The sequence below is a fragment of the Salminus brasiliensis genome, chromosome 1, assembly GCF_030463535.1.
Source record: "Salminus brasiliensis chromosome 1, fSalBra1.hap2, whole genome shotgun sequence".
Lineage (NCBI taxonomy): Eukaryota > Metazoa > Chordata > Actinopteri > Characiformes > Bryconidae > Salminus > Salminus brasiliensis.
The window spans coordinates 9,500,362-9,515,401 of NC_132878.1; the positions used below are offsets into that span (position 1 = coordinate 9,500,362).

The 15,040-nt window shown below is 37.3% G+C and overlaps 1 protein-coding gene across 1 annotated transcript; it reads left to right on the forward strand.

The window, feature by feature from the left end:
- The first annotated feature begins 3,242 nt into the window (after nucleotides 1–3,242).
- ubb (ubiquitin B) lies at nucleotides 3,243–6,069 on the forward strand. The gene is made up of 2 exons (XM_072660812.1): nucleotides 3,243–3,296; nucleotides 3,881–6,069. The coding sequence occupies exon 2, from the start codon at nucleotides 3,883–3,885 to the stop codon at nucleotides 5,938–5,940; it is 2,058 nt and encodes a 685-aa protein (XP_072516913.1). The 5' UTR covers nucleotides 3,243–3,296; nucleotides 3,881–3,882; the 3' UTR covers nucleotides 5,941–6,069.
- The last annotated feature ends 8,971 nt before the right edge of the window (nucleotides 6,070–15,040 follow it).

The following is a 15,040-nucleotide window of genomic DNA, read 5'->3' on the forward strand; positions in this document are numbered from 1 at the left end:
TGACCAAACCCTGCCAAACATTTTTAAGAAGTATACATTTAATCATAACTTATTATATATTTATAATATGTATTTATTTATTTATTTATAATATATATAATATAATATATTTTTAAGTATACATAGTGAGAAGTACACATTTAATAATAATTTATTAGATAGTTATAATATGTATTTATTTATAATATATTTATTATTATATATTTTTAAGTATACATAGTGAGAAGTACACATTTAATAATAATTTATTAGATAGTTATAATATGTATTTATTTATAATATATTTATTATTATATATTTTTAAGTATACATTTGAGAAGTACACATTTAATAATAATTTATTAGATAGTTATAATATGTATTTATTTATTTATAATATATTTATTATTATAAATTATTTTAATTATATATTTGTGAATTATTATTTGTGATTCATGGTGTAAAGCCTTTTTGTTGTTGTAGTTGTCATTAGTTTGCACAATCCATCCTGAAACTATTCAAATTAAATTCTATGGTTTAATCAGTATATTTTCACTATAATTACTAGGCAGGTTCTGCTGCTGATGTTCACACATATGTTCACAGGAATCCTCGTCCCTTATAAACAGAGTAAACACAGAGTGTATAACAAGACTTCACTTGAGCTAATAGAGTAATAGAGCGACATAGTGAGGCCTGTTAAAAACAGTACTGGACAGGCAGTAGTAGAAACATTTGGTTAGTAGGACATTACGTGAACTTTCTGAACATTACAGTTTTCTGTCCGCACTTGTTTGTTTGTTTGTGTTGCACTTGTGTTCTGTATGCACTGTCTATGTTGCACCATGGTCCTGGAGGAACGTTGTTTCGTTTCACTGTGTACTCTGTATGTAGTTGAAATGACAATAAACCCACTTGACTTGACTTGACTTGGTTCATAATATATCTTAATAATATGTCCTATTCCATTTGTTTGTTTATTAAATTTTATATTTAACTATTGTTTATTTATATTTTTCATTTATCCTCGCAATTGAGTACAGGCTTTTTACTTTGTAGGTATATTTTTAAAAAATTAATTAATAATAGTTCATCATTTAAACTTTTTAATGTTTTCATCAGTGTAAATTCAGAAAATATTCAATTCTGTGTTTATATAAATGCTGCAAAGTGTTTTGTGATACATCTATTAAATATGATTTGTCATATTTGTGTATTAATGTGTCCATTTTATCAGTGTTTTTATTGTATTGTGTTTTATTTAATTGTATTTTTAGTTTTGGGAAAGTGAAATCAGATTTCTTTAAACGTATAGTGTTTGTCTAACTGTGAATGCTGTGGAAGAAAGGTTTCATTATTTAAACATTATTACTTCACACATTTTCAGAAAGTTCCTCGACCATTATTTCTGTAACACATTGTAATGTAATGTTCTCTGCAAGCTGGGATGTCCTAAAAAGAGTAAATAAGGCTTTTTAAACCTCATGTTAATTTTCAGGCCCATTGCTTCCTAGTACTTCTTTATGTTCATGGGCTTCTTCACATACGTGAGCTCACACTTCAGATAAAAACCTAACAACAAATAGGCTCAACTGTATATGTCACACCCTCCCGGTCTTACAGTTCTGAGCGCTGGGTCTCCTGGGGTCAGACTCAAACCCATCTTCTACCCATATCAAGCCATATCTGTGACCCTAAAAATAGGCAGATGACCAGACCTAACTTTATCGTCTTCTGTAATTCAGTTCCCAGCTCCTGCTCGGCTCTGTGAACCACGGCCCGGACTAAAGGAGCATGTTTGAACGAGCTATAAAGGGTAGAAAAGCTGTTCGTAGACCAGATCTCTGTATTTATGCCATTTTTGTAACAACAGCTCATACTAGATTGTACTCCTACAGTGATATAGCGAACACTTCCCCCACCTGTCCGAGCCAGAGTGGTTCGACCAGGTGTTCAGGACGGCAGGTCTGGCAGCTGTTGACTGAGGAAGGGAACAGCAGTGTGAACCCTCGGCTACAGTAATCCAATCAGTGGAAGACAATACACTCAGTCCAGCCTCAAGACAATCAAATGTCTTACATTGGAAGACCAGGACTTCTCTTATAGGCAATGAATAATTAATCTGTGGTAACCAAACCAGAAAGCAGCAACGCATGAGGAAACCCTAGAGCGGGTTCGGGCAGTTTGCTGCTGTTGGATGGGTGCAATGGAGATGTCCATGGAGGTCTCCAGAGCCCTGTAAACGTTAGAAAGGTTTAGAAAGGCCTTGGTTTGCTAAGAAAAAGACGGTAAGCCACGGCCTGCAAAGGTCAGGCCTTGTTTCCAGCAACAGTTCACTGCAGGAAGAGGAAATGGACATTTTAGCAGCAACCCAATGTCCATGTCCTTGCTTGGGTTAGGTGAATTACTGTAGAACTGTGTCCTACTATTTCCTAAAGCTTTACTCTAAAGCCAGACAAGCCCCACTGTGTCTTCAGTGCTACCCTGTGCAACCACAGGGCAGCCTACCCTGGAGCTGTGACCTACATTACCACGGCGGACAGCTTGGAAGGGGGGAGGGGGTCGACACGACTTCAAGACATTGGCCTCGTCCTATTTCGAGAACTAAAATAGGACTATTATCTATATATAACATAAAATATGAGATGCTTGAATTTGCTCACATTTTATACGACATTAACCTTAGACGCTTATTTGAATGGCAACGGGGACATTTCACTAACGTCACATAAACATATAAACATTTGTCGAGGGGTGTTAAAAGACAATATCACTAAAAAAAATAACGTATAAAAATTATTATTAAAACTAATCGCTAATGTTATTTCTTTGTTCCCCTCGGCATCGATACCGGGCGGCTGCCTGAGCGCTGTTGCTCCCGCCCCTTTCCACATTCCACCAATGACCGCGCAGAAAAACAACCCAGCTGTCCAATCACCGCCCGAGATGTGTCCCAGATAGGTCCGGTCAATCTCGCATGTTCTAGAGACTTCTGTTTTTGTAATGCTAGTGTTACTCCGCGCTGTTAGAACCCAAATGTTAACGGGTCTATTAAACGCATTTTCATGATCTACGTCGCTTTAAAACGTTTAATCGCATTTGAATCCGAATTTAATCCGAATCCCGAAGTCTATTTTCATGAAAGCAAATAGGGACTAGTTTAAAGGGCGGAGGGGTATTGCTGCGTTTGAAGGCTGTGATACGTCCCGCTGCGGGGATTCTATAAATACTGCCGCGGCTCCGTTTTGCCGCAGTACAGTTTCAGGAGAGAGCAGCTGGAGCACTTACTGAAGGTTTCCTCTTCAACAATTTGACGAGTAAGTCTTGTTTTTCCTCACATATATGTCTTTTATCTTCACTCGTGTGAAAGTACGTCGTGTTTTGTTACTCTAGATATGTTTTTTTCGTATTTTTAACGATGTAGAAGTCGAGTAGTTCGTGGTGTTGCCGTTAGCACGGTGGCTAACGTTTAAACTGACGTGAAGTATAACCGTACAGAAATTAACGTTTGGTTTATTTATTATTAACGTTGGTAATTCTGCTTTTTTAGAGGGTTAAACTTAACATTTCGTGATTATCTGGATGGGTGGTTCTCCTTTTGTTGGCCGCTCTTTATTTTTTTTGCTGAATCATTTTGGCTCCTCGAACAAAGAACCCGGATGTTCAGAAATGGCGTCTGAGAGGACGAGAAGGAGGACCTCCATAAATGCTTACCATGTACATTAAGACTGACTTTTTAAAACTAACAATTTTAATGGGTTTCTGTGCCTTTTTCTGACGTTTTATATATGTAACCTTGTAGATTGGCATTTATTTAAGCTTAAATTAACAGGTAGTCAATTTTACAGTATTGCCAAATTTAATAAATTTACAATTATCCATCCCCTCCCCCTTTCAACAGAAATGCAGATCTTTGTCAAGACCCTCACTGGCAAGACCATCACCCTTGAGGTGGAGCCAAGTGACACTATTGAGAACGTGAAGGCCAAGATCCAGGACAAAGAAGGCATTCCCCCCGACCAGCAGAGGCTGATCTTTGCCGGCAAGCAGCTGGAAGATGGCCGCACCCTGTCCGACTACAACATCCAGAAGGAGTCCACCCTCCACCTGGTGCTGCGTCTCAGGGGTGGCATGCAGATCTTTGTTAAAACCCTCACTGGCAAGACAATCACCCTTGAGGTGGAGCCAAGTGACACTATTGAGAACGTGAAGGCCAAGATCCAGGACAAAGAAGGCATTCCCCCTGATCAGCAGAGGTTGATCTTTGCCGGCAAGCAGCTGGAAGATGGCCGCACCCTGTCCGACTACAACATCCAGAAGGAGTCCACCCTCCACCTGGTGCTGCGTCTCAGGGGTGGCATGCAGATCTTCGTTAAAACCCTCACTGGCAAGACCATCACCCTTGAGGTGGAGCCAAGTGACACTATTGAGAACGTGAAGGCCAAGATCCAGGACAAAGAAGGCATTCCCCCCGACCAGCAGAGGCTGATCTTTGCCGGCAAGCAGCTGGAAGATGGCCGCACCCTGTCCGACTACAACATCCAGAAGGAGTCCACCCTCCACCTGGTGCTGCGTCTCAGGGGTGGCATGCAGATCTTCGTCAAGACCCTCACTGGCAAGACAATCACCCTTGAGGTGGAGCCAAGCGACACCATTGAGAACGTGAAGGCCAAGATCCAGGACAAAGAAGGCATTCCCCCTGACCAGCAGAGGCTGATCTTTGCCGGCAAGCAGCTGGAAGATGGCCGCACCCTGTCCGACTACAACATCCAGAAGGAGTCCACCCTCCACCTGGTGCTGCGTCTCAGGGGTGGCATGCAGATCTTCGTCAAGACCCTCACTGGCAAGACAATCACCCTTGAGGTGGAGCCAAGTGACACTATTGAGAACGTGAAGGCCAAGATCCAGGACAAAGAAGGCATTCCCCCCGACCAGCAGAGGCTGATCTTTGCCGGCAAGCAGCTGGAAGATGGCCGCACCCTGTCCGACTACAACATCCAGAAGGAGTCCACCCTCCACCTGGTGCTGCGTCTCAGGGGTGGCATGCAGATCTTTGTTAAAACCCTCACTGGCAAGACCATCACCCTTGAGGTGGAGCCAAGTGACACTATTGAGAATGTGAAGGCCAAGATCCAGGACAAAGAAGGCATTCCCCCCGACCAGCAGAGGCTGATCTTTGCCGGCAAGCAGCTGGAAGATGGCCGCACCCTGTCCGACTACAACATCCAGAAGGAGTCCACCCTCCACCTGGTGCTGCGTCTCAGGGGTGGCATGCAGATCTTCGTCAAGACCCTCACTGGCAAGACCATCACCCTTGAGGTGGAGCCAAGCGACACCATTGAGAACGTGAAGGCCAAGATCCAGGACAAAGAAGGCATTCCCCCTGACCAGCAGAGGCTGATCTTTGCCGGCAAGCAGCTGGAAGATGGCCGCACCCTGTCCGACTACAACATCCAGAAGGAGTCCACCCTCCACCTGGTGCTGCGTCTCAGGGGTGGCATGCAGATCTTTGTTAAAACCCTCACTGGCAAGACCATCACCCTTGAGGTGGAGCCAAGCGACACCATTGAGAACGTGAAGGCCAAGATCCAGGACAAAGAAGGCATTCCCCCTGACCAGCAGAGGTTGATCTTTGCCGGCAAGCAGCTGGAAGATGGCCGCACCCTGTCCGACTACAACATCCAGAAGGAGTCCACCCTCCACCTGGTGCTGCGTCTCAGGGGTGGCATGCAGATCTTCGTCAAGACCCTCACTGGCAAGACCATCACCCTTGAGGTGGAGCCAAGCGACACCATTGAGAACGTGAAGGCCAAGATCCAGGACAAAGAAGGCATTCCCCCCGACCAGCAGAGGCTGATCTTTGCCGGCAAGCAGCTGGAAGATGGCCGCACCCTGTCCGACTACAACATCCAGAAGGAGTCCACCCTCCACCTGGTGCTGCGTCTCAGGGGTGGGCAGTAAATGTCCTATTGCCCTTGCTTGAGTCAACCACCAATTGATTCTTTTGACTTTCCCAAAACCCCTTTAAGTTGATGATCCTTTTCCACTTTTTTTATGTTCAGATGATATAATAAAGCATTGAAGCATTTATTCAATCTCCTGTGTTTCATTAATCAAATACTGTGTGTTAAATTATGAATCTACCAATAACTAAAGCAATCCTGATTATTTTTTAAATGTCATCGTTTTAACTGCACACCATAATCCACCAACTTCATTTGTACTTGTTCCCCTTGACGTCATAATCTTTAAATCCTCAGCACTTCTGCATGTCGGCGGTGCAGAAGCAGGTAAGCACCTCAGTTGTCAGGACCGTCTATATTGACACTGCCAGCAGAAAGTGCTGGGCCTCGAGTAGCTCTGCTATGTTTGAGTTTGGTTCGTAATGAAGGTCTGGTCTCCATTGTTGTCAGCCCTTAGGTTCTTGTTTTCTAGGAAGAGCAGAAGCTTCACAACTCGCGCACTAGTGCCCCCTTAGGTGCATTTCAGGGCTTTCCCTGCTTCCAGCATGCCTCATTCAACTAAATTCAAGCTCACCATCAAGCCCTGTCGGTCTACTGAAATGTACTGGTGGGGTGTCTCAAGGACCAGGGTTGAGAAATGCTGCTCTAGTGAACTAATACCAGGACAGGATGTTCACCTTCTCTGGGAAAGTGGGCTTATTTACCTTATAACGTGCGTCTTTATATAGGTAGGGAAAAGCCAGGGGCCAAGTGAGTAGAAGGGGGAAATTTGACCTAAGAAATGTTGGAAGGTACCTTTTGAGGGTGCTACCCCAAAGACCTTTCTGTACATTTTGGCTTTGCTCATTGGAAGACCTTGTACTTTCCTGTAAGCCACATTTTTGAGAGTGACAAATGATCTTTATGTATGGTGTGACCTGGGTCCAGCAGATTTTAAGAGCTGACGGAGTAAAACCAGAAGCCAGAGTGCAATTAATTTTTCCAGCTTAGTTCTTTGTTAATATTAAATCTGCTGGAAGTCGAGACTAATTCCCCACTGCAGCTGATCTGTTAAGTTATTGATATCTCTGATGTTCCTTTTTTATCATTGATGTGATATTTCTGAATATTTTTACATCTTGATAGAAAATAGGATATCTGCAGCAGCATTGAGCCTTTCCTAGTGTAACCTCTTAATTCAATACTGAATTGATTGTTATGAACTTTGGAATTTCATACTCCTCTTTAAATAATGTTGAATCTCTGTATTATTACAATGCTGATTGCACGTAAACTTCTTGTCATGCTTATGTGGCTACATTATTAACCTCGCCCCAGCTCAGACCTTCTGTCTGAAGGCTGCTGGGTGGGAAAGGGGAATATGCAACAGGTTCTACATTACGATGGGCTCTGTATGACTGTGGTAGAGCTTTATTGATCTCCAAGGGGAATTTCAGGGGTGAAAGGGATTGATAATGTAATAAAATGATAAAATAATAATTTTGTAAGTCTGTAGCTTCTGCATGTGTGCTGAACATGATATATAACAATATTGTACTTCATGCTATGAAGAATCCGTATATTCTATTGATGCTCAATTGTGGATTGTTTGTGGCAAAGGGAGAGTTAAGACCCCCGTTTAAAGCTGATCGGTTTTAATTGGATTATAAGACGAACAAAAATATACACAGCAGAGCGGTCTCTGTGACCCTGAGCAATTTCTATAAAACATGAGGGTTAAATGGTGCGTAAATGAATGACTAGTGTACTGGTACTGAGACAGGATGTTCATCTTCTCTGGTAAAGTGGGCTTATTTACTCACAATTACTCACAAAGACATGAGGGTTAAATAGTTCATAAATGAATGACTTAATAACGGAGTGTCTAGCTAATGAAAATGCATCATACAGATTAATTATAGCCAAATTTTATGAACATAGTGATATCTGAAGCCTTTTTAACCGTGTAAAGGAGATTAGCAGCACTACCAGCAACCAAAAGCATTGATAAATGAGTGCAACTAAAATGACAGTATGCAGCAACAGAAGCTTTTAATTAAAATTAATTAATTAATTAATTATTATTATTATTATTATTATAACACTTTTATTATGAAAAAAGTAGTGCTGGTAGTGTTTGTGAATGTACAAAAATCTCCTTTCCACAGTTAAAAAGGCGTCAGATATTACTGTATTACTAAAATATTAAATACAGTTAAACGCTATGATGCATTTTCATTAGCTAGACACTAGCTAAGCACCAATTAACCCTCATGCTTTACAGAAATTGCTTGGAGCCCCAGAGACCCCTCTGCTGTAAGTGTGGATAACAAGTTCAGAATTTCATATTTTTGTTCGTCTTATAATCCAATTAAAAACCGATCAGCTTTAAATGGGGGTCTTAACTCTCCCTTTACCACAAATAATCCACAATTGAGCATCAATAGAATATTCGGATTCTTTGTAGCATATATATATATATAGTTAAATATTTATTCTAAAACAATATAGAAACAAAAATATTGTTATATATCATGTTCAGCACACATGCAGAAACCATTACTGTCTATTTGTCTATCTACCTGACCAAGCTCTACCACTTCAGTCATACAGAGCCCATCTGAAGGCCTGCCTTCAGACAGAAGGTCTGAGCTAGGGCGAGGTTAATAATGTAGCCACATAAGCATGACAGCTAGTGATTAGTCAAAAATGATCTCAGATATTACCAAGAAGTGAGCAAAGCAAGACCAACATTTCACTGAACTTTACTATAGAAGTGTCTCAAGGTTATGAGCATCTCACCAGGTAACAACCTTGTGAACCTTAAAAAAGGTTCCTGTTAAAGGTTACTGTTTGCAGAGGAATCGTGTGTAGAGCACATTAATGACGACAGCACTAATCTACTTATGTTTTTATATATAATATATAATATACATTTCTATTTTGGGAATTTCACTGCCGAAACATCACATATATTGACCTATATTGGTCTATATATCTATTTCTATTAAGATCATCTATTGTACACTTTTTTTAATGCTGTATATTTTTGATATTAACAAAAGCTATAGTTAATATATTATGACATATTTTTGTAACACAATTACACCTTACACAATTACACCTAACACAATTACACTTAACATAATTACACTTAACACAATTACACCTAACACACCTAACACAATTACACCTTACACAATTACACCTAACACAATTACACTTAACACAATTACACTTAACATAATTACACTTAACACAATTACACCTAACACACCTAACACAATTACACCTTACACAATTACACCTAACACAATTACACTTAACACAATTACACCTAACACACCTAACACAATTACACTTAACACAATTACACCTTAAACAATTACACTTAACACAATTACACCTAACACAATTACACTTAACACAATTACACTTAACATAATTACACTTAACACAATTACACTTAACATAATTACACTTAACACAATTACACTTAACATAATTACACTTAACACAATTACACCTAACACACCTAACACAATTACACCTTACACAATTACACCTAACACAATTACACTTAACACAATTACACCTAACACACCTAACACAATTACACTTAACACAATTACACCTTAAACAATTACACTTAACACAATTACACCTAACACAATTACACTTAACACAATTACACTTAACACAAAAGCTATAGTTAATATATTATGACATGTATTTTTGTAATGCTGGAAGTTTGGTTCTAACATTACTTATATAAAATACTATATATCGACATGTATGTAGAATATTTTTGGGATATATTTTGGAAATATACGAACAGTACATTTTCCTACATTTGAAATTGAAGTCTGAAGACATCACATATATTCACATATGCTAAATATTAGGAAATGTGCATTCTCCAGAAACGTTGGTGCTGAGACATTAGATATAGACCTTGATCTTGGTGTATATTTATGATACATCATAAAAATATTAAAACTTTGGTCTGATTTGACATATATTTGGAATATTAAGAAATATTGTTTATACTTTTGGAGTTCAGCACATATCTTGTACTGACAGCGCCCCCTTGTGGAGTGAGTGAGTCAGTTACAACCCAGGTCAATAAACCTTATAAACAAGGTTTGTAGAAACCTACATGTGCAGCAAGTCTTCTCTGGCCTTCTGGACAGTGCCTCATATGAGATGTTGAAACATTGCTGTGAAGATTTGATTGCTTGCAGGGATGAGAGTATTATTATTAGTACTAGTGGTGGATGATCCGTTCTGGCAGTCCAACTCATCCCAAAAACATTGGATGGAGCTCCATCACGTCACAGAACCCAGATTCACTGCTCCACAGCTCAGCGCTGAGGGGCTTTATACCCTCTAGCCCACGTCTGGCATTAGGCATGGTGACCTTTAGCTCATGTGCAGCAGCGTACTTTAATTTTTAGAGGTGTCGATCACAATAATATTTTATATTATTGTGATAGAATATAATTCTGATTAATCACAGGTTCAAATGCTAGTCATCACATCCTTGAATTTTTGGACAGGAGAACAAGCATATACCTAATAAATTGTCATAAACTTATCATTTATTAGTGTAGTTTTGAAAGCTTTAGCCTCGAACAGAGAAGCTTTAATAGAGAAAAGGCTTCAACCCCTTTATAAGAGATAAATTGCAGTGACATATATTGTTGCATATTTTTAATATTGAAAATTGTCTATGTACATATACATTTCTATTTTGGGAATTTCAGTGCTGAAACATATTGACTTATATTAGTGTATATTTGTAATATTAAGAAAATGTATTGTTAAAATATGTTATTATTATTTTTTTATTATTATATTAGTATTATTTATTTATAAGTGTGTTGTTACAGGGACCCAGTTGGGTTTCCCAAATAGGCCAAATCAATTCAGCCCGGTCTAATCTCACAAAGGTCCCATCTAGACCCCAGGTGAAGTGTACAACCCAGATGGGACCCATGTTTAACCCTTCCTGGTCCCATCACTGACCCTGGTGGGCATCCATATGTGGGGCCAACATGAAACCTATGGACAAAACTTTCTGTTTCCCAGTTGTTCCCATACAGCCCCCCCCCCCCCATGAGCATGATATACACGTATATACACACATATATACACATAAACACACACATATATACATATATATACACACATATATATATACACATATATACACATAAACACACACATTTATACATATATATACACACATATATATACACATATATACACATAAACACACACATATATACATATATATACACATATATACACATAAACACACATATATACATATATATACACACATATATATATACACATATATACACATAAACACACATATATACATATATATATACACATATATACACATAAACACACACATATATACATATATATACACACATATATACATATATATACACATATATACATATATATACACATGTATACATATATATATATATATATATATATATATATATATATACACACATTACAAATTCACTATGATGAAGAAAACTTTCATTCAGTTTAAGTTGTGTTTAACTGAATACACTTCTTAAATACTTCAATTACACCTAACACAATTACACCTTACACAATTACACTTAACGCAATTACACCTTACACAATTACACTTAACACAATTACACCTAACACAATTACACTTAACACAATTGCACCTAACACAATTACACCTTACACAATTACACTTAACACAATTACACATAACACAATTACATCTAACACAATTACACCTTACACAAATACACCTAACACAATTACATCTAACACAATTACACATAACACAATTACATCTAACACAATTACACTTAACACAGTTACACCTAACACAATTGCTCCTAACACAATTACACTTAACACAATTACATCTAACACAATTACACATAACACAATTACATCTAACACAATTACACTTAACACAGTTACACCTAACACAATTGCTCCTAACACAATTACACTTAACACAATTACACCTTACACAATTACACTTAACACAATTACACCTAACACAATTACACCTTACACAATTACACTTAACACAATTACACTTAACACAATTACACCTAACACACCTTACACAATTACACCTTAAACAATTACACTTAACACAATTACACCTAACACAATTACACTTAACACAATTACACCTAACACACCTAACACAATTACACCTAACACACCTTACACAATTACACCTTAAACAATTACACTTAACACAATTACACCTAACACAATTACACTTAACACAATTACACCTAACACACCTAACACAATTACACTTAACACAATTACACCTAACACACCTAACACAATTACACCTAACACAATTACACTTAACACAATTACACTTAACGCAATTACACCTTACACAATTACACTTAACACAATTACACTTAACGCAATTACACCTAACACAATTACACATAACGCAATTACACATAACACAATTACACTTAACACAATTACACATAACACAATTGCACCTAACACAATTACATCTAACACAATTACACTTAACACAATTGCACTTAACACAATTACATCTAACACAATTACACTTAACACAATTGCACCTAACACAATTGCACCTAACACAATTGCACTTAACACAATTACACATAACACAATTACACTTAACACAATTACACATAACACAATTGCACCTAACACAATTACATCTAACACAATTACACTTAACACAATTACACCTTACACAATTACACCTAACACAATTACACTTAACACAATTACACCTAACACAATTACACCTTACACAATTACACCTAACACAATTACACTTAACACAATTACACCTAACACACCTAACACAATTACACCTTACACAATTACACCTAACACAATTACACTTAACACAATTACACCTAACACAATTACACCTTACACAATTACACTTAACACAATTACACCTAACACAATTACACTTAACACAATTACACCTAACACAATTACACCTTACACAATTACACTTAACACAATTACACCTAACACAATTACACCTTACACAATTACACTTAACACAATTACACCTTACACAATTACACTTAACACAATTACACCTTACACAATTACACCTTACACAATTACACTTAACACAATTACACCTTACACAATTACACCTAACACACCTAACACAATTACACCTAACACAGTTACACCTAACACAATTACACTTAACACAATTACACCTAACACAATTACACATAACACAATTACACTTAACATAATTACATCTAACACAATTACACCTTACACAATTACACTTAACACAATTACACCTTACACAATTACACTTAACACAATTACACCTTACACAATTACACTTAACACAATTACACCTAACACAATTACACTTAACACAATTACACCTAACACAATTACACCTTACACAATTACACTTAACACAATTACACCTAACACAATTACACCTTACACAATTACACTTAACACAATTACACTTAACACAATTACACCTAACACACCTAACACAATTACACCTAACACAATTACACTTAACACAATTACACCTTAAACAATTACACTTAACACAAATACACTTAACACAATTACACCTAACACACCTAACACAATTACACCTAACACACCTAACACAATTACACCTAACACAATTACACTTAACACAATTACATCTAACACAATTACACTTAACACAATTACACCTTACACAATTACACCTAACACAATTACACCTAACACAATTACACTTAACACAATTACACCTAACACAATTACACCTTACACAATTACACTTAACACAATTACACCTTACACAATTACACCTAACACACCTAACACAATTACACCTAACACAGTTACACCTAACACAATTACACTTAACACAATTACACCTAACACAATTACACATAACACAATTACACTTAACGCAATTACATCTAACACAATTACACCTTACACAATTACACTTAACACAATTACACCTTACACAATTACACTTAACACAATTACACCTAACACAATTACACTTAACACAATTACACCTTACACAATTACACCTAACACAATTACACCTTACACAATTACACTTAACACAATTACACCTTACACAATTACACCTTACACAATTACACTTAACGCAATTACACCTAACACAATTACACTTAACACAATTACACCTAACACAATTACACATAACACAATTACACCTAACACACCTAACACAATTACACCTAACACAATTACACCTAACACAATTACACCTAACACACCTAACACAATTACACCTTACACAATTACACCTAACACAAATACACCTAACACAATTACACCTTACACAATTACACCTTACACAATTACACCTTACACAATTACACTTAACGCAATTACACCTAACACAATTACACTTAACACAATTACACCTAACACAATTACACATAACACAATTACACCTAACACACCTAACACAATTACACCTAACACAATTACACCTAACACAATTACACCTAACACACCTAACACAATTACACCTTACACAATTACACCTTACACAATTACACTTAACACAATTACACATAACACAATTACACCTAACACAATTACACCTAACACACCTAACACAATTACACCTTACACAATTACACCTAACACAATTACACCTAACACAATTACACCTAACACAATTACACCTTACACAATTACACCTAACACAAATACACCTAACACAATTACACCTTACACAATTACACCTTACACAATTACACCTTACACAATTACACCTAACACAATTACACTTAACACAATTACACCTAACACAATTACACATAACACAATTACACCTAACACACCTAACACAATTACACCTTACACAATTACACCTAACACAATTACACCTAACACACCTAACACAATTACACCTTACACAATTACACCTTAAACAATTACACCTAACACAATTACACCTAACACACCTAACACAATTACACCTTACACAATTACACCTAACACAATTACACCTAACACACCTAACACAATTACACTTAACACAATTACACCTA

Coding starts and splice junctions, on each gene's coding strand:
- ubb (XM_072660812.1), top strand. CDS start 3,883: ATGCAGATCTTTGTCAAGACCCTCACTGGCAAGACCATCACCCTTGAG.